Genomic DNA, 22,139 nt, shown 5'->3' with positions numbered 1-22,139 from the left:
TATATTCTATCAAATACAAACTGATTAGTTAGGCTAAGAATACCGATAGAATATCTTATCATATATTTTGATAACATATTATATCAAATACAAACTGATTAGTTAGGCTAACAATACTGATAGAATATCTTATCATATATTCTATCATCTTAGAGTGTGTAATGTGAGAGACCTAACTCAATCCCAAAAGCTGGCTCAAGGGATGAGGGAAAAATTATTTTTCTCTCCCTTTTCGTTAAGCATCATTAGCTTATATAAAGAATTACAAGCTTAAAGATAAACTAAACTAAGATAATGATAGAATATCTTATCTTATATTCTGATAATATATTCTATCAAATACAAACTGATTAGTTAGGCTAAGAATATCGATAGAATATCTTATCATATATTTTGATAATATATTCTATCAAATACAAACTGATTAGTTAGTCTAACAATACTGATAGAATATCTTATCATATATTCTATCACACCCCGCAGTCGAAGCGAGAGGTCGACGAACACTGAGACTGTCTCGAACTTGGACCCAAGACCACCACCACTAAATTTTTTATTTTTTTTTTCAGAATTCTTGTGATATCCAGAGCTTCCCACGTTGTTGTTGGTTTGAAAGAGAGAAATTTGAGTCATAAATGGATTGTGAGGCAGCCACCATTGTCGATCCGGCTTCCTCAAGTGTGAGCATCGACCGAGCCTGATAAAATGGAGGTTGATGATCACTCTGCTGAATTAACGTCCTACACCTCGATATGCACTTGTGAGACCCGAAACAAGTTGAATAACGAGGTAGCTCTTCGACAGACATTCTCCATTTCAAGAGTGATGGAGATATGGTTCTTTATATTGGAAACCGCAAGAGACGAATGGAAAGAACTCTTATTGTCCATCATGGCGGTGAGGAGAAGAAGAAATAAGAGATGGAGGGAAGGTAAGGTAAGGGAAGTGATTTGAGAGAGACAGCCAGCAAAAAGGCTCACCGGGGTTTGAAAAGTTCAGTCCATGTCACGTATTGGACATTTTCCATCTCAAGAATGATTGAGACATTGGAGATAGCAAGAGCAATGTGAAAGATATAGTTTGAGTGAGACATGGTGATGGAGAAGAAAAAGAAAGGGACTGAACGACGCTAGGGCCTGTGTGTGAAAGCCAAGGAAAGGCGCTAGGGCTCTGACACCATCTCAGAATGAATAATGTGAGAGACATAACTCAACCCCAAAAGCTAGCTCAAGGGATGAGGGAAAAATTATTTTTCTCTCCCCTTTTGTTAAGCATCATTAGCTTAAATAAAAAATTACAAACTTAAAGATAACTTAAGATAATGATAGAATATCTTATCTTATATTCTGATAATATATTCTATCAAATACAAACTGATTAGCTAGACTAAAAATACCGATAAAATATTTTATCATATATTTTGATAATATATTTTATCAAATACAAACTGATTAGTCAAACTAATAATACTGATAGAATATCTTATCATATATTTTTATCACTATGTTTTACGTTATATTTTAAATAATTTGTTTTTGTTCAAATAGCTTTATATAGTGGGTTTCAGTGTTTGTACTTTTAACTTTTTTCCCAGTTATGAGTTCGTTCTTTTCCCTCTCTTATGCGCATGCTAGCTAGTCTGAAGTCTCTCACTTGCATATTTTTATCCTTTAATTTCACGTTGTCAAGGATTGTTATTGGATTTTTTATTTTTTTTTTGGATGAATGAATTATAGTTGGTGTTTGAGTTACACATCTCTTACACTCGCCATCCAAAAAATAAAAAACACATATCTCTTACACTGATCACTAACTTTGATATTGAATTGGATACTGAATTAAGGGTAGCAAGTTGTACATTCTGATTCAGTAGTACGTAGTATCTGATTAAGTAACTTTGCGTGGTGTAATCAATTGCATTAAGCAGAAGCACCAATAAAGGGCCAACCAAATGCAAAAGCTTACAAAACATTTTCAGTCCTTGAATTGAGTGTTCTTTTGAATAGCTGCCTGTATTTTTGGTTCTAGTCATAATTCGGTGTTTTTTTTAGGTATTTTGTACATTTCAAATTGCGATGTAATGAGAGAGAACGGGAAGTTCCCAGCATAAATTTAAGAGGGACCGGGGTAAGAGACATATACATATGTGTGAGATCGAGAAAAAAAGGAATAATAAGCATGTAAAAAAGAGTAACAAAAAAAAACTCAAACAAAGGGACATTGTGAAAATTAGCAACTTCTTTTATACTATATATAAAAATTGTTTTCTTCGTTTTGAATATCAGTTATTTGATGTATGTTTTATTTTATACGATCAAAGTTATTTTTTTTAAAAAAATTCAAACATGCATGCTTATCAAGCGAAGTAAAATTATGGTAAAAACTGTGAAAATAAGTCAATTAATCGTAATTATATTTTTAATTACAAAAATTTGATAAAATAATTTTTTTATATATAAGAATATCATAATAATACTTTTTTGTGACATCAAATAATCAATACATTACTATAGAAGTTGTGCAAAAATTCATTTCTGAATACTTCTCTCTGAAAAAAAATGCTTCCTTATTTATTTTATATTTTAAAATTAAAATTCTCAAAAACACATTTGTAACAAGTCTATCTTCTAATCTAATGTGTGAAAAGATAATAGTGATGGAGAAAGGTCTAAGGCTCTCCCCATGATTATCAACATCGGGCGACAAGTTTGTTGACGTAGGTGACCCCAAAGACCAACGATATTACTGCTTTCACGGGTTTTATCTTTAGCTCATAATTGGTCTTCCCACCATCAAATGTTTTGGATTCGGTGCCTCAATTTCAACGCTATTTGCGATTTTGAAACATGCTATAACGCATATGGAAATTAAACGAAAACGAAACTCAAGTTGTGTGAACTGGCCCCCCACCCTTCTAGCTTAGCTAGCTTCAATTATTGGATGCTATATTCATTTGCTTATTAGACCAACATGCTTCTCCCACTCCCCACCTCGCAAGGGCAACATTAAATTGCTAACTCATCTCGTTAAAAATAAAAAACTTGTTATATATTTTTATAGTATTTTATAAAGTAGTAAATGTTAAATTAAAATGTCTCCTGGTGAGGTGAAAATCACGTTCCGGAGAGAGGGAGCTAATAAAGAAAGAAAAGGATAGTAATATGGTTGAAACATGCATGATAAGCTAGAAATTAAGGTTAGCTGAAAAATATGTAGGTAATGCACGCCAATCAAGATGGGACAGGGACTCCATGAATGGTGATGTGTTGATTAAAGAAAGAAAAGGCACCATCTTTGGTTTGTTGCTGTTTCATCCATGCCGGTGTCTAGCTTCTTTAGTGGCCTTCCAATGGGGATCACTGGTGGAACCTCTTACTATCCTTATTAATTTCTCACTTTCATGTACATATACGAATGGGACATTTCAACACCCTCCTCTCCTCTTTATGAATTCTTCATCCATGATATTAATTAATGACATTTGAGTGTTAAGTTAAATTTGCTTGTATTTATTTATTTAATCATATTCAGATTCATAAATAAAAAGAAACCTCAACCAACATTTAATGCTTTTTCCAAAACAAAAGGAAAAAGTGATGTTACAGACACATCCTTCGTTAAGTGTGAGATAAAGTTGCAAAGATATAAATTTTTCTGGAATTTACTCCTCTCAATTACTCCAAAAATTGATAAAGACAGTATCAAACACTCACAACAAAATTGAAAATTGAAAAGTTTAGTCTAAATACATTTAATTAGGAAAATGTTTTCTGAACATTTAAAAATAGAATCGTAGGTTGTTTCTTTAGAATAATTTTAAGATGTGTACTCCAACTAATAAAACTCGTGCATTTAAGCTTGATATGAGCTCACTCTGACGATGTAGATAAAAATGGAAGATAGGGCACTGTTAAGCTATTGATAAAACCTTTTATTTATTAATAAACCTGGTCCTTAAAGATTCACAAAATTGAAACATAGACATCTCACCATATCATGAAGACTAAGTGAGATTAGAAACCAAGCAGAGCGGCTCCAATTGACGTTGGAAATTAAGATAACATTGCATAGGAATCAATCTAAGTCGTTGCTTAATTTCATTAATAGAACCCGTTGACAGCATGTTCCACTCATAATACAAAATGGAACCCATTCCCTAATTCAAACGGCAGTTTATGAACCATTATGTGACGTGAGTCTGCTTTATCGATTTCCTTGCTGCTTTACATAGGTAAGCTCCATTTCTTACGCTTTTCACGCATGCCTACAGTTTAAACAAAATTAGGCAAAGGGAATGAATGAATCAAGTGGCTGCAATGTTTTCCGAATAAAATCTCTCCACCATCATCATTCTTCAATAAGGATATGTGCGTTTATTGAAACCGGTGACTGCGTTAGTCGTAAGTTTTTTAGTCACTATCGCTTCAACTCTAATTGCCACTTCCACCAAAAGTGATTAAGTACTAACTGTATTTTGACTCTATTAAATTACTATCTAGTTACATAAAATTCAGAAGTAATTAAACATAAATATTTAATGTGTTAAATTTAAATATCTAAATTTGATATTTGATAAAAATATTTTTTCTTGTTGGACGGAAAGCTTAAGACAAAAAATGATTAATATTTAATACTACTTCTATATAAGTAAAAGATTAGCTTTGCTATAATCAATCCCTTTTCGAACAAAAAACAAAAAATTGACGATAAGCAAATTACACTTAAAAAAGAAAACAAAATACAATAAATCCAAAAAAAATTCTTCAAATCACATTTGTTTTAATACATATTTATACTCAAGACTCAAATTTGAGATTAGCAATTAACAACTTCACATCCTCAATGACCTTTAAATCACAACTATCGTACTAGTATTTTACATTTAAGTGAAATATGCATATATCAATAAAAAAAAAACCATAAATTAAAAAAAGATGCATAGTTGATTCATTTATAATCTTAAAAATAAGAATGACATTTTCCAAAAAAAAAAAAATTGATTACGGATGGGAAGAGGGTGAGGCCAAGGTGAAAAAAAGGGTAGTGTACAGGTCCATGTATCTATATAACGCAGCTTGTTCTTGTTCACTTTCCCCAATTTTCTCTTGACGCAGAAAGAAAGAAATCTCTTTGATGGGTTTCCCAGTGGGGTACTCGGAGCTCCTGTTCCCGAAGCTTCTCCTTCACATCCTCTCCCTCTTGGGCCTCCTCAGGAAGCTGATTTGCAGCCTCCTCCGCTTCATGGGCCTCCACGACTTCCTCGAGCCCGACATTGCCGCCTGGCCCGAAACCCGAATGCCCGAAGAATTCGAGTCCGTGTCGGCCACGCTCATCCGGGAAATCCTGCCGGTGGTGAAGTTCCGGGAGCTGGTGGACCCCCCGGAGACGTGCGCGGTGTGTCTGAGCGAGTTCGAGGAAAACGATGAGATCAGACAGCTGGCGAATTGTCGCCACATATTCCACCGAGGATGTTTGGACCGTTGGATGGGGTACGATCAGAGAACATGCCCTCTCTGCAGAATGCCCTTTATACCCGACGAAATGCAAGGTGCTTTTATTGAGAGACTCTGGGCTGCCTCTGGTATCGCTGAATATCCGCATGTTGCTCCTTTCTAGTATCATTCATATTTCCTTATTTTACTTTTTTGGGGAAGGGATATCAAAAGCCATAACCAGAAGAGGTTCTTTTGATTTCGTGGTTTTTTTTTTGTGTATGTGTATATATACAGAGACCTCTATCAATTGTATATCGATTTCTCTTAGATGATGGATTTTTTTAGAATTGGGAGATCTGGTTCATCTCATATTTTGACCTGTATAACATAATTGGAAATTAATTATGTTTTGATTCATCTTAGTTGCAAATTTTACATTCAAATGTGTGGAGTCTGGAGAGTAGTGGGAGAAATTATTAATTATTGATCATGTAAAACAAACATTTTTCAGTTTTAGGGTTTAATTTGGTTTTGAAGAATTTACCAATTTCGGGTATAAAACTATGAAAGTTCATGAATGACAGAATGCACGCGAAGCATTATTTGGTTTGAACTGTTACAGTAACATGGTTTAGGGTTTTGGCAACTTTAGTTAGAAAGTACTAGTACTACGTAATAAATGATTATTTTATTTTTAAAAAAATACTAAAATGTACTAAGTCGTGATAAAAGAATAATAATGCACCTAAACCATTTTTAATAATAAATAAATAAATTTATTAACCGGACCCTATCATATCTTATTGGTAGGATCTATCGAATATTGTTCCATTCCGGATTTGCAAGCAATGGTTTGTTCATTAATCATCGGTGTTATTAAATGGTACTGTAAATTCAAAGAGTACACTGCACGTATTTCTTTAATTGCTTTAGTTAATTTTTAGGTCTTAGCATTCTTGGAGCTTGAGTGGCATGTGGATGGAGGGCTTCACAGATTGGACAAAAATTAAGTCATAAAAAGACAGGAAGCTCTTTATATTTCTTTTGAACGTTTCTGCGCGGAGGTAACGTAGGACAATGGTAATTGATATGCTGGCTCGTTTTACTACCATAGGAAAAAATCAGAAAAAAAGCTTAGAGTGACGTTGGTGCAACTGCAAATAATTAGTGCTTTAACATGATTATGGTAGATGAGAAAACCAACATAAAAAAAAAAGGTGGGTCGGGGAGCTTTTTCGTCGTTTAATGGTGTTGGTGATGCTCTTTATAGATTTCTTGGCGCCGGATCCGGGTCATCAATCTTTGATTTGCTTCCTATAAGCTAATGATAATATTTCACAGTATTTTTTACAGTAAGTAGTTAACTATTTATATTATACTTTGAACCAAACTATTTATATCAGTTCGGATCAGCCAAAGGTTTGAAAAAAGAAGAAGTTATTTATATGAAACCCACCTAAAAACAGTCGTCTCCAATCCATATGTGCGTGGAATAAGGAGAGGGAAAGTAAACTATTTTTTTAATTTCTTACAAATTAAAAAAATTATAACATTCAGTAAAAATAAATTATAACAAAAAATTAAAAATAATGAATAGTTCTATATTAAGAAAAAATAGTGGAATAAAAAATTAGATTTTAATTAGTAAAATATGTTTTAATATATTTTATTTCATTTTACTTATCAACTAACAAAGAAATTTATCAACTTTTCTTTTTATTTCTAATTATCCAAATGATATATCTTTTCATTTCTTCAGCTCAGTTTCTCTCCTAATCTAGAAAAGTATAGCTAATTTTAGAAGAGTTAGTCTTTTGTAGATGACAAAATATAATTACTTTTAGGTTTATAAGTATAATTAACTATAAGTAATTAACAAAAAAAAAAGTATAAATATAAGTGCTTATGTAATAGTACTTTAACAAGTTATCATATTTATGATAAATAGTTATTATATCAAGTACATAAAATACGTTTTATGTCAAGATAAGTTAAGTAAAAATAATTCTAAAATAATATATTTTATTTAAAAATAAATTTATATGATATACTATAACACATTTGGTTTTTGGTAATGTTTCTCATTCATTCCATTTGCTTAACACTTTTTTGATTTGGTTCTTTGTTGGACATTTTTAACTTTGGTTTTTTCATGCACACTAATATTACTCTCTTAACATTCTCATCAAATAAAAGAAGTTATTTAGCTCCTATATCATTTATTTTTATGTGTACTCTCTTGATCTTTCAGTTGGATACATGATGACCCAACTCACTTTTAGTCTCTTCATGTTTATGCACTCTAGACTATGGAGTTATATACTCTCTTGACTGTCTCGATCAAACATATAATGACCAGATTCACTCTTAGTCTCTTCATACTCACGCACTTGAGACTACAGGATTATGTATAATGTACCCATTAGCCCTCTTGGTCGGCTAGCACACTATGGGAAGTGATAATCAATCAACCCATTAGGATTGCCAATTGCATAACCGACTGCATGTGCATCTTGAATCCTTGGTCACTTAAGCCACCCATGAAGATTCTTTCATGGACCTTGAAGAGTCTATTCCGTCCCAATAAAATAAGTCCATCCAAAAATATTGGATCAGTCTGTTATAACATACCCCTATATATATCTCATTCAACCCAGAAAGACAAATTACACCTCACATTTGAATGTTGTTGTGCTAAGTTTTCTTCCTTAAGTTACAATCTAGTTATAGAAACAATATAAAATTGTGTAAAGTCATACAAGAAAAGTTTAAATAAGAAAGACGGTATGTTGCTTAAATATATATCGTCTAGCTGTACTTCAAACTTCAAAGTCTAGAGTATGTCCAAGGACCAAGGTGAATAAGTGTAGGAGAATTAGTAAATCTGTCACTATAGTATCAGTATTTTCATTACTTAAACTACTCACAAATTTGATGAGGCAACACGACCTCTTTTGTTATCCTTATGCATTCTTTAACACCCCCCCCCCCCCCCACCCTCTTGACATCCAAATGATCCAATATAAAAGTTTTGGGTCAATTGCTAGGTCTTCAAACCACTCATATTCTTCTTGCACACTTAAATCCTCAAGATAACACTCCTTAGTCCTGAGTCCTTGGTGTGCACCCATTAACTTCAACTCTTTCTCTTTCCACTTCTAGATCCCGAGAAGGTGTTCGTGCACAATAATCTATGCCTATGTTATCTTCCGGGGAAAAAAACCCAACAAGAATAAAGTACCTTTTTGTTTGAACTTTGCAACCTTAGGAATTAGGATAATGCAAAAATAAACTAGAAATAAAAATCATTAGACATTTAATTATTAGATGAATATAAAATTATATTAGAGATAGAATCATAGAACTTACCTTAATTTTAGCCCTCAACCTTATGCATGGAGAAACTGCCTCACTTGATCTCTAGCAGTGGAGCATCAATTTTGGAAGCCTATTAGATTGGGTAGAAGAGGGCCAAAGCTGTCCCTTATGACGTTTGCTGATGGTTTGGTACTGTTGGCGGAAGCCTTTACTTGCCGTAATAATTTGTTTACAATAATCTCGTTTAAGATTAATTTGTTTTCCACACCTGCCGTGAAAGAATGCCCTTTTATTTTTTCAATTACTTGTACTTATAAGATCACCCTATTTGCTAATTAAAATTCTTGATTAAGTTTGTCCACCTCACTTTATTAAAGTGGATCTACAACCTATTCCCAACTCATACTCGTTCACCTTTACAATCATGAATTTTATCATTCCAATCAACCTAGGGTCATTTTCCACTATCACTCCTATTTCTTTTCCTTTAACTTGATTTACAGCTATTTTAAGGACGATGCAAGGAAGAAGATTTATTGCAATACAACATGAGAGAAAACTGGGCATTTCTTTAATATTCATTCACTCATTAAAATAAGTTCAAAATTATTTGAAATCGGAGTGCAAACAAATAACAAATAGGAACGCTCCCATACGCTAACAGTAAGAGGATCATTCCAGAAGACAAAAACTTCAAACAGCAAGAAGTTAAATAGATAGAAACTTGACAAAAATCAAGAAAAGATACCTAAACCATAAAAATACAAACAGATAATCAAATCTAAATCTACAAAGACAAACCCCACAAGAGGTAGAACACAGAAGCTACGTTTTTTATTTGAACATTTTAATTTCCTTTACATTAACCAAACTCAACGTAGAAGGCACTAACGTTAGAAGCAAAAAAGGGTTACGTAGGAAAAAAAAAAAGGCACATAGAAAAAACCTATATTATATTGCTGAAACAAAGGCAAGTTCAAAAGTTAGGAAAATGTGAAAAGAAGGCTCAAAAGGGGTTTCCAAAATCAAGAGGATATTGTTTAGTTGGTTAAACAAGATATGTAAATATTGTAAATCTATTCCTACGGATAAAAAAAAACTCCAGAATTGAAAATGGATAATGAAATTTCAAAACTATCAAAGATTTTAAGATGGAGAAAAAGGGGTGAGTCAAAAACCCTATCTCATATCTTAGTTTTAAGAGACAAGGTGGCAGCTTTAGCTTTGTTGTTGAGGATGGTATTCGAAGTTGCTTCTTTAGTCCAAGAGATAGAAGAGGGTGAAGATGATATTTCCGTGTCCCTCTTGTCCTAAGAAAAGGGGTTCAAAGAGTTATTTTATGATTTCGGGAGGAATTTTTTCGCATACGTTCAATTTGTACCACATGTTTTTCTAATCTTTTTGACATAAGCTTTAATAAATTTCAAAGAACTTGTAAGCTTGTTATATCGACGAAGGCTACCGTAAGAAAGGTAAGCAAGTTTCGCACGGTGCAAAAGTTTCTACAAGTAATTTTTCATCGTCAGATCCCTTAGATTTTTAATCAATGGCTAAAATTCATTTATTTTTTCTTTTTTTCTTCACTTTCCCAATTTGACCCTCAACCTCTCCTCAGTCACGCAACCAAACCTTCCCTTCCTCTCTCAGCCTCCCATGTTGTCGTCGTCGCCGCCAACACCAACTGTAGTGGTCTTCGTCCCAATGCGACCAAACCTTCACTCTCTTAACGCGCCGACACGGGAAATGGCAGCGTAAGCTCAAATTTATCAACAATAAGCATTCTGGCAAGGCTTCTCTTTCTCTCCACGCTTTGCCCCTTTCTTGTTCCTTTGACTCCGAGTCAAGATTTGGGTCTACGGTCGAGTTTGGTTACTTTCTCTTTTTCCTCTTCTGTTGTTGCGACTATTACTATTTCTAGTTCTACTTCATCGTTTTCTTGTTCTAAAGCTGTGAAGGTTTCTTGGGTGGAAGAAATTTTTGAGCTTTCATTGTTTTTTTCCGAGCTCACTGTAAATAAGCTTCAGGGTGTGTTAAAATTTCACATTTGTCAATTCTGCACATCAGGAACATGTTGGCACCACTCTCATGGTTTTAGCATTCATGTCGATCTCCTTCGCAATGAAATTGAGTGAGAGCTAGTTAAAATTGAACCTCATCCATTCTTACCAAGGTTTTATGTCGCCACTAGAGGTGGAGATGAATGTGGCCTTGATGGAGACAGCGGAGGTACCCGAGGAAGACGAAAAGCAAGAACAATTCAGTAACATGAGGAAAACAAGGAAAAACAAAAAAAGATAAAAAGAAAAAAAAAAAAAAAACTCATCTATTAGATTAAAAATAAAAATATCTAATGGCAAACAAATCTCTCACAACACCGTGAGAGATTTGTTTGTCGTTCGCCTCCGTCTGTTAACCTATTTATAAACTCTAAGAATATAAGTGCAAATGAGTTCGGAAGGATAAATTAGAATTAAACCACAACTCTCACCGTACCATCACATTGTCTTCACTCTTCAGGCCTGTATAATTCCAGGCTGCACTGTCAGTCCACGGGCTTTCATGTACGAATGTGCTAATTGCCCAGTGGCCATCACATATAGAATCACCGTTTTTAAAATAAAAAAGAAAAAAAATAATGGAACAGCACATTACACCAGGTATTTGCACATAACAAGCGAAACATGTGAACTATGTATGAACACCAACGGGAACAATATACAAACAGAAGTCGAAGTATCAGAATGGACATCACGATAGGGATTATAAGGTTAATTCACGAATTATAAGACTAATGGAAATTAATTAATCAATCGAACTGTTGTATTTCACCACAAACATGTTCCCTTGTTCTATGAAGCACGATCAATTGGTGCGCTGTAGACCAATCACTTAGGGTAGCCAGAAGGGGGATATCCTGGTGGAGGATAAGCAGCAGGGGGGTAACCAGTAGGAGGATAACCCGGAGCAGGATATCCTTGAGCAGGCTGTCCATAAGCTGGTTGTGGTGCATACCCAACCGAAGGAGGAACTTGTTGATCAATGCGTGACATCTGCTGCATAGGAGGCACTGCCATTGCTGGTTGGGGTCCAAATTTCCCGTCTCGCTTGTCCATCTCAATCTTGTGCTGAGTCTGCAAACAAAATTTGCATAAGTGATAATTATCATGCATACACCATATTGATTAACCATTTCAGAAATAATTAAACAAACTTACCTGCATGCATGCACAGACCCTACAGATAAAAGGAATAATAAAATTAGTACAAACTCCTTCTTCTAGAAAGTGTGAACAATTAATTTTGACTCGGACAGAAGAGGAAGCCTTACGTGCAGTACACAAAGTCAGCCAAACAAGACAGCAACTGAGAAGCCTCTTGAATTTCATCGCTTCCCACAATCATGGCAACAATAGAGAATATACATGCAATTTGTTGAAGGCAAAACATGAAACCCTAAACAAAAGAATTACATGTAATTAACAGAATATCATTTGGAAAAAAAAAAAAAAAGCATTTGCATATGTATCTGGTGGTGAATGCAAGTGTAAAGCAGATAGAGGGAGGGAGAGAGAGAGTACAATAATGCAATTATCACATTGCGTAGTTTGAATGTTAAATTCATCTTGCAATAGAAAGCGAGTTGAGGCGACTGAATTTCCAAAGCAGAGGAAAACCTGAAACAGCGACACATAGGTATAAATAAAGCATGCTACAAAACCACAGAAAATTCAAGACCCAGAAAACCAGCTCCAAAGGAATCCTGCGTGCTCTTTATTACTTACAAATAACAATTTATAATTTGCTCAAATGCTATTTCCTGATAGCCAATAAATGAAATAAATGAAAAACTTAAAATGAAAGGAACAGTTACAATTACGGCTCAACTTAATAAATGAAATCAACAGCATACTTAGCACAACTACCTTCCTAAGTCCTCTTTTGTTTGACCATGAAAAAAAAAAGATTTCAGTTCATCATTAACAAAGACAAACAGGTGAAAAGACACCCTTTGGTCAACATTCTCCATTTTGAATACTGACATTTCTATGTAAAACAATGTTCAGAAATTTTGAGTTGTATTTTGATTTGATTATTTGAGTCCCCTTTAATTTTGAAAATTTCAATGGGTCCTCACATCCAGCCTAGGGTCAGAAACTTATAACACACTTCAATTGAAAATTCCCAATTAGTATAGGGACAATTAGTATAGGGACATATAGACTAATTTAACCTTAAATCTTCAACTACCTCATTTTGCTACTTGGATGGCATCTAAAATCTGTCTAGTGCCTACCTTCACCACATTCCAAGGAGAGATCCAAAGATTTTGCTTTGATGGTTAAACATTTTAAGTTTTAACCCACCATTCATCCCTCACCATTAAGAGTTAACCATTTTTATCAAATTTCAGTCATGATTTCAAACACAACAACAATAACAGCAGTAACAAGCCTAATCTCAAACGTTGGAAACAATTTACTAGCCTAACCATAAAATCCTGCACATGCATTTTTCTTTTTCATTAATTCATACCCTAGCCATATTAAAGTAAAGAAAACAAGTTCACATTTTTATACCTCAGTGCAAAGGCAAAATTCAGGACATTTACTTTCTCCACACCTACCACTGCAAGGCATGTAGCCAGCACAACATGTGTACCTGGAACAAATTATACGACAGATATATCACACATACAGACTATGTAAATCATTTTGGAATCTTGGGAAAACAGAAATAGTATCAATTACCTTGACATATCATCATAGAGAGCTCGTTTGCGAAGAAGGTAAGACACACATGGTGCACTATAAATGGAACAATAGAAAATTAAATTACATATTGCAGAAAGCAGTGACAGACACAGCAGATCCTCAAAATATCACTGCAATGTAGTTTTCTTAGGTATACAAACTAGTTTCCAACAATTCACAATCAAAATAAAGACCTCAATATTTATCATTCGAGATAGTATCAGATATTTGCCGTATCACTTTGTTAAACACCATCACACTCTGTTCACTCAGAATACGATACTGACAGAGTCAGAGACCAGATTCCTTCAACACTCATAACCTACTATCCAAGATATTATTGTCCCCACAGACAGAGCCAGAGACCCGCCATTGTTAATTTACATTCACCAACCCCTTGACAATTCAGTAAACCTTAAACCACCCGGAATAAGCATAACTTGTCTATACACTACAATATGAATATGCATGTTTTTCACCTTTTCTTCCTCAGATCTACAGATAATATAGAATGCATAATTAAACGAATAATAACACCAATCAATTTGAACAGAGCGCAGAAACCCCTTCTTTAAGCAGAGTCTCAAATTACTTCGTTAATCCGAGATCTATAACTCGAAAACGATAAACATCGAAACTGAAAATGAAAGATTCGATTCCTCGTCCAAACGAACAAAATTTCAGACTAAAAAGAACAATCATCAGATCTGCAGAACAAGAATTGACAAAAAAAAACATCGCTACAGTGAGAGAAAGTTCCAGATCACATACCACCACAACGCGAGGCAACAATCTGCGCAAAATCAGAAACGATGTCAGTGTAAAAATAGAAAGCGAAAATTGAAAAAGTGTGTGAGAGAGTGTCGTTACAAGGAGTATCGGCCTGAATGGATCTCATGAGATCGGTGTGCCATAAATTCCGGTAATTCTGCCGTGCCTGCATCTTTTCGATACTCTCCTGCGACGCCATGGCGACTCGGTTGTGGAGCACAGTCACAAAAACCCTAAATAAGATATATCCTTTCGGAAATGCGGATACGATATAGGTATAGGTATAGGTATATATACAGATACAGATATGACGAACTCTCGGTTGTTTTGTTGAGAAAATAAGGAAATGAACTGAATGTGTAAAAGAAGAATTCCCCTGCTTTTGGGTTTTAGGCGTTGAACTTTAAAGCAGCCAACTCCTATTGGTCTAATCTGTGTTCATTACTTGATTGATCCGTTACTGATAGCTGACCCGCATTAATTATTCGCCACATCGCATTCTTATTTACTTTTTTTTTTAACAAAAAAAAAATCTCATTATCAAATCAAATATCAATTCACCAAAGAGAAAAAAAAAAGTATTGATACAAAAGTATATAAAAGTAATTTTTATTTTTTTACTGAAAAAGTAACTTTGATATTTAAAATTAATAACTTTTTATGATTAGATAAAGATATTATAAGATTATGTCTTAATGACCAGTTAATTATGAGTTCAGGTTCGAGTTTAAAAATCTTCTTTGTATATACAAGAGTAATACGATGCACAATCATCCTCCTCATACCTTATCCATTCAATTAGATAATAATATAAAGAATTTATACTTTTAATATATTTTAATTTCAATTAGTTTTTTTTTCTGTTCCCACTTTCCCAAAAAAAGTTGTATAATAAATAAAATATGTAATTAAAAATTAAAGGAAAAAATAACTGAAAGGCATTGATTGTATAAATTTTTCTTTATTACTATTTAATCATGTATTATTATATAATTAAAATTTATTTACTTTTTAATTATGATTTTAAAATTATATACAAAATTATTTTATGTAGCTTATGGTATAAAATCCTTGCAATAATATCAAATATAAACTTATTATACAAAGAGTATAATTTTCTGTATTGTTAATGTAAAATATATATATATATATTATTAACTAATATAAAATATAATAGGTGAAATTTAGGAGATAGTATAAAATTTAACAAATTTATAATTTATTATATATTAATTTTTTTTACTGATTATTATATATTAATATAAAATCTAATTTGATAACAGCCTAAAAAAAATTATTGAACTATTTACATTTCCCCCCTTATAAAGTTATGCTTAAAAATAATAAATGAGTGTTTTAAAAAAAATTAGGTGTGCAGCGGGCGGAAACACCCTTTAAGGAAATTGTTTTTGTAAATTATCGACTATAAATTTTAAATAAATATTAAAAAAAAGGTAAGTCGTAGGTTATTTAACAATTTTTATTTTTTTTCCCTACTAAATTTACAACTTCTTAATTATTTTTTTAAATTAAATTTTAAAGTCATAAATTATTTATGACTTTAAAGTTATAAATGATTTTATTTTAGTTATATTTAATATTTAATATTTTTTTATATTTTTATATTTTTTGTATATTTTTTATTTAATATTTAGATTTTTTATTTTTTATATTTTATTTATTATTTTCTATATTTTTATCTAATGTTAAGGATTTTTTTTTCTTAATTATAGTATATTCTAACAAGTCCAACTTTTAAATTAGTACATATAACTAGGTTTTATTTTATTAGTGTTTCATTTATAAAAAATATATTAAATAAAATTATACAAAAAATTAAAAAATATAAAAATATATATAAAATAATAAATAAAACTAAGAAGAATATACAAAGTAGTATATTTTTTATTTAAATTAATACTTTTAGTTTTAGTTTTATTTAATATTTTTTATATTTATATATATTACTTTATTTAATATTTTTTATATTATTTTATTTAATATTTTTTATATAAATGAAGCACTAATAAAATAAAATTGTGACTATATGTATATGACTTTAAAGTCGAACTTGTTGAAATATACTACAATTAGCACAGAAAATTCTTGACATTAGGAAAGAAATATAGAAAATATTAAATAAAAACAATATGAAAAATATATAAAAAAAATATGAAATAAAACAATAGATAAAAATATTAAATAAAACTAAAAATAATAATAATTTAAATAAAATTATTTATGATTTTCAATAATTTACTATTTATTTAAAAAATTTAAAAATTATAAATTATTTTACGATTTCAATAAAATAAAATAAAAATAATTTATGACTTTGAATTTAGAAGTTATCATTTTTTAGATCTTTATTTAAAATTTATCTCAAAGAATATATATATATATATATATATATATATATATATATATATATATATATATATATATATATATATATATATCCCTAAACATTGGTTTGACCGAGAACAGAGTTGCCTTTGATTTGAATGAAAGGGTGTTGAATTTCTCGTAACGAGCGCCGCCGAAATTGAAAGGCTACTTGTTCTGATTGTTTTTTCGGTTTTAAGACGTTAAGATGTCTAAATATATTATTTAAACACAAATTGTCATAGTACTGCATAAATTTATTGTTTTATAATAATTATTTAAAATTATACAAAAAGTTATTTTGATCGGTCGATAATTCTATGGAATATGGTGGGTAATATAAAAAATTTACACTAATAATATAAAATATAGATTTCGTATCTTTTAATTTTTATAGTTTTAAAATGATTTTTTTTAGTCTCAATAATTCACAATTTAATTATCTTTTAGTCTTGTACTTTGAGAATAATTTTTTTATTCTTTGTATTTTAATTTTTTTTAATTCCTACGGTTTGAAAGTGATTTGTTTAGTTCATATACTTTATATTTTAATTCCCTTTTAGTCTTTACCATCAAAACATGAGTAATATTATCAATTATAATTAACTACAAAAATATTAACAACTAAATTCATAACTAATTTATCACAAGATAATTTGTAATAAATAAAATAGTTGATAATTTATAATTAATTTGTAGCTAATTATTTTTACATATTTTTTTGTAGTAAAAATTAAAAGGTAATTAAAATACAAATTATAGGGATTAAAAAAATCACTTTCAAAGATTAAAATAAAATTAAAATACAAACTTTTTTTTAAACTATAAAGACTAAAAGAGAATTAAAATATAAATTATATAGACTAAAATAAACACTTTAACACTATAGAAACTAAATGAGTAATTTAACTTAAAACATAATATTTTTCTTACATAAAATAATAATGTTGTAAACTAACAATATATTCATATTTTCTTATATTTGTTTCTCTTTATAAAACATACTAATGTAGGTCTAGTGGTAGGGATTAGAATAATTTACATAGGTTCTAGATTCAAATCCTAATACAACTATTATACACTAAAAAATAATTAAATATATAAATAAATTTTATTTATTATTAAAATCTTGATTACATTTTTAATCGATCCTTCTTTTTAAATTGTATTAATTACTTTCACATCAACCAGCTACAATAACTTGAAAAACTTTGGCCAATTGTATAAACTAATTTTTAAAACTTGACTAAATGTTCATATTTTTTTTATAAACAAACATTTAAATGTTTAAGTTTATATGATAAGATATTTAAAAATAAAAAAGCATTTGCTTACCGCTTTAAATATTTTTTCAAAGAAGATAGTTTCTCAAGGTCCGTTTGTAACAATGATTAAAAATGTAAAAAAAGCATCAACATTTAGGTTAAACAAATACTTAAAACATTTTATAAATGGCCAGAAACTAAAAAAATCGAATAATAAAATTTGCAGGAAAAAATTAGGTGATAAAAATTTCAAAATGAAGATAGTTAAGTAATAAAACGTTGGATTGAGCCAAAAGAAAAATCGCCCAAGATATACCCAAATTTGGCAAGGGCTGGAGAGTTATTAGCAGATGTGCATATATAAATTGGATAGGCATATAGAAAGAAAATTGTTTGTAAGGTGTCGGAATGATAATGAATAGGATTGGATACGGATATAGGCAATCCTTTCCTTCGCGTCTAAGGGGGTGAGGGGTTGACGGCGTGAGAGTTGAGACTTTAGGGCCGAAGAAGAGAGTAATGGAGGCTGAGGTGTTGTTGATTGTTGAGAGGGTGAAGGACAAGAGACTAATCGTGTGAGTGTGTGACTAAAGGCTTTGCTTAAATTTAGAAATTAAGATTATTTCTTTATATATATATATATATAAACATATTCTTTCTAGGATACTATGATATTCGTACCTAATCCATTAACAAACAAGTAAAAAATACTTATATTTATGGGTGATATCCATTTAAAATATTTATCATTTATTTATGACGAGTTTTATTCACAAATATTCATGAATACAGATGCGGTGAGACTTGGGCCTTAAATAAGTGATTGAAGTCACTCTCTATATTGAAATTTGAGTGAACCTTAAAAAAACAATTATGTCATCATCATCGTCTTTGATTGTTTAGGGTATGCTTGTATTAACATTGAAATTATATTAAATGGAAAAATTATACATTCCCCTACAAAATGTTTAAAACAATGATGTTGTAACTTTTATTTAAAAATTTGTTATTGTTAGATTCCACCGATTTTCAAAAAATACATGATTACTAGTTTATAAAAAAGAAAATCAGCTATCATTTGAATTGTTTATGTTACAGAATGTTAACTCTGTTTAATATTATTTCAATTTTCACTTATATCTACTCAGATACTCGATGAAAAACCTAATTTATACATATTGTCTCCCAAATCACTTTGCAAAGATATAATAGTAAATTACATGAAGGATGAAGATGTATGCAGAGACAAAATAAACTCACTATATCCCTAGCAATGATTTCATTTAGATGTCATTTCTCAATTCTTTGGCAATTATCATTTCCCAAATTATAACCCCTAAAATAAATGCATGCATGATTAACTCACACAATAACAATAAAGCACAAAAAAAAAACAACAAAAATTGGCATTGTATTAAATAGACAATAAGGAAAGATTACATTACAAGAGCATTTGATTGCTAGGCTTTCAATAATGGAAATTTAGTCTCTCATTGTCATGAGATATTTTACACTTTAGGGACTGATGTGTGTAGAAGAAGAGGGATGGATAGAGGAAGAGAAAGGATAATGGACATAAATAAAGGATTTCTCTTATTTGAGATACTCATGAAATATTTTACACTTTAGGGATTAGTCTCTCTCTCCTTTTGCTTTATACTTCTTTTATAAGTCTAAGGTAGCTTAATTTTCATGTGATCTCGTGCTTAGCGCGAAAGGTCGCGCTAAGCCCGTCTTTTGGCTTCTTCGTGTGCCTTTTTTGCGTTTGAGTACGAGGTGACTGCTAAACGAGAAAACGCGTTGAGCATGTCTTGTGCGTTAAGCGAACTGTCTCAATCTTTAACTTTCTTCAAGGTTTTTTCTTTCCATTTTTGCATCAATTTATCTCTAAAATACTTAAATTTTTTTTCTTTTGACTTCTGCTAATAAAAAATTAGAAAGATATTAATTTCTTCATTAAAAATAATAATAAAGTGAAGAAATTATAATCATTCTTAATCAAAATAGACTATCAAATTAACTCTAATTTTACAATTATTACATAATTAGTGTTTACTATGATTGTTGTGTGTATTAGTCATCCTATATTAGCACGTTGTTCTTTGTTGCGAAAAATGAAAATGACTCGTGAAGTCATGTTTAGACTTTAGATTCATTTTAATAGGGTGAAATAAAAGGATATTAGTATATTAATTATTATTTGAATTGTTAACTAATCCAATGCGCTGTATTTTACTTTCACTCTATTTATTTAATGCTTATTTCCCATAAAACATGATGAGATACGATACAAAAATTCAGTCAAAAAAAATTTACGATACAAAAATATTTAAACAATGATAATATATATATATATATATATATATATATATATATATATATATATATATATATATATATATATATATATATATATATATATATATATATATATTTTACTTTATTTCATCACATCTCAAATTAATTTACTATACTTACTTTTCAAATTCAAGTTTAATAGCATCCTCCTCTTTGGACTTATGGATTTTCATACACAGGATTATGATTTTGTTGTAAGAAAATAAAAATGAAAAGAATATATCTCAGTCTAAGAAAAAAATAAATCTCACAGTATAATTTTTCTTACAATGTGATCTAATTACTACTTTAAAGTCTTGCATAAAATTATTTCCGATTGATTAACAACTCTACATCAAAATTGAAATCATGTGAAAATACTTAAAAAAATAATATCTACAATATAAAATATATAACAAATTAACCATTATAATGGGGATATCCTATTTTAATTTACACTTTTTGTTAAACACTATTATCTTAGAATTTTATTAATTAATTATCCTGCTTCTCCACATTTCATTTTCTTCTTAACTCTCTGTCACTCTCTACAAAGTTAACTTTCACTTTCATTTTAAAATTTTCACTCTCTCTCTTCTTCTTTTATTTTATTTTTAAAAAATGTTTTCCCCCCAAATTTGTCATGCTTTTAATTCATATAAGAAAGATCAAACTTATAATTTTCAGTGCAAAATTTTATCTTCTTTTACTTCATAAATCTTATAAAATGCAATAATATTCTAGCTTATTTTATGGTAAAGTTCTCGTTGGTTAGAGTCGTTAAAATCTACCTGATAGTTGATAAACCAGATTGGACCGGACTTTAAAATTGAAAGCTCAAATAGAACTGGTTCATTTTGTCCTAATTCGGTGAGTCAAGCAAGCCAAATAGAGCATTAAAAATTATTATTATTATTATTATTAATTTTAAAAAAATATGGGTCAATTTAGCCTTGACCAATAGGCCAACGAGCTAAGGCGAGCTAAAAATAATGTAACCTGTAAGAAATTCTATTGATGACTACTGTCATTCTATTACAGGAAATTTACTGAGTAAAGAATAATTACAAATACTTTTAAAACTTATGACTATAAATGAAAATGAAATTTTTTAAAAACTAAAACACCGTTGAAAAGAGAGAGAAAAAGTTCTACACCCCACACCCAACTTAGAAAATAAAAAAGTCAGTAATTTCGAGGAGAGGGGGGTAATTTAAAACAGAAATTACTAATTTGAAAGAAAATGTTTTACTTAAGTGGGCACGAACTGTATTTCGTAAAAAAATCATAATGTTTTATTTATTTATTTATTATTATTTAATTCAAAATATTCGTGCACGTAAAAGTTCGTATATTCCGCTCGTTAATTATTTCGTGGTGAATGGTTGAATTTAAAAAGGGTCCACCAAGCGACCTTGGAGAATTTAGAACTAAACGTTTACCATAAAAATGTGGTACATTAGAAAGAAGGAAGCGAAATGCTAAGCCAAGAACAAAAGAGAAATACTAAACATATACCATAAAGAGAAATACTAAAACGTCTACGAAAGGAGAAAATGACAAAGTTTCAAGGATGATTTGCTGTAAAAAAAACCCTTGATAAAACTAAGCCTCAGACCATCTCTATCGGAATTCTTAAAAGGGTGATATTCTTGTTAAGAATGAGTCTTTGTTAAGCATTCATGATTCAACCATTGGAGGCAAACTCCTATTAAGCATCAGATGCTTATTTAAACACCGGTGTTTAAGGTCATTCAAAAATTATAAAAATATATATATTATGAGATCACTTATAAAATAAAAATCATTGTTACTAAAATATAAGGATGTAAGGTTATTTGTTAAGCTTATTTAGCTAAAAAAATTTAAGTTGTTGA

The 22,139-nt window shown here is 30.5% G+C and overlaps 2 protein-coding genes across 2 annotated transcripts; one reads left to right on the top strand and one right to left on the bottom strand.

Moving 5' to 3' along the window:
• The first annotated feature begins 5,001 nt into the window (after positions 1-5,001).
• On the top strand, positions 5,002-5,852 carry LOC114423885 (probable E3 ubiquitin-protein ligase RHA1A). Its single transcript, XM_028390796.1, has one exon. It carries the CDS (start codon positions 5,134-5,136, stop codon positions 5,614-5,616), a length of 483 nt encoding a protein of 160 aa, XP_028246597.1. The 5' UTR covers positions 5,002-5,133; the 3' UTR covers positions 5,617-5,852.
• Positions 5,853-11,203: 5,351 nt separating this feature from the next.
• LOC114421036 lies at positions 11,204-14,749 on the bottom strand. Its single transcript, XM_028386804.1, has 8 exons — positions 14,375-14,749; positions 14,276-14,297; positions 13,502-13,558; positions 13,331-13,412; positions 12,332-12,427; positions 12,082-12,206; positions 11,969-11,987; positions 11,204-11,884 (listed from the first exon to the last, which is right to left on the bottom strand). The coding sequence occupies exons 1-8, from the start codon at positions 14,472-14,474 to the stop codon at positions 11,639-11,641; spliced, it is 747 nt and encodes a 248-aa protein (XP_028242605.1). The 5' UTR covers positions 14,475-14,749; the 3' UTR covers positions 11,204-11,638.
• Between the last annotated feature and the right edge of the window lie 7,390 nt (positions 14,750-22,139).

The sequence above is a fragment of the Glycine soja genome, chromosome 8 (assembly GCF_004193775.1).
Source record: "Glycine soja cultivar W05 chromosome 8, ASM419377v2, whole genome shotgun sequence".
Classification (NCBI taxonomy): domain Eukaryota; kingdom Viridiplantae; phylum Streptophyta; class Magnoliopsida; order Fabales; family Fabaceae; genus Glycine; species Glycine soja.
Note: the sequence above shows the minus strand (reverse complement) of the source record. Positions and strands in the feature narration are given on the sequence as shown.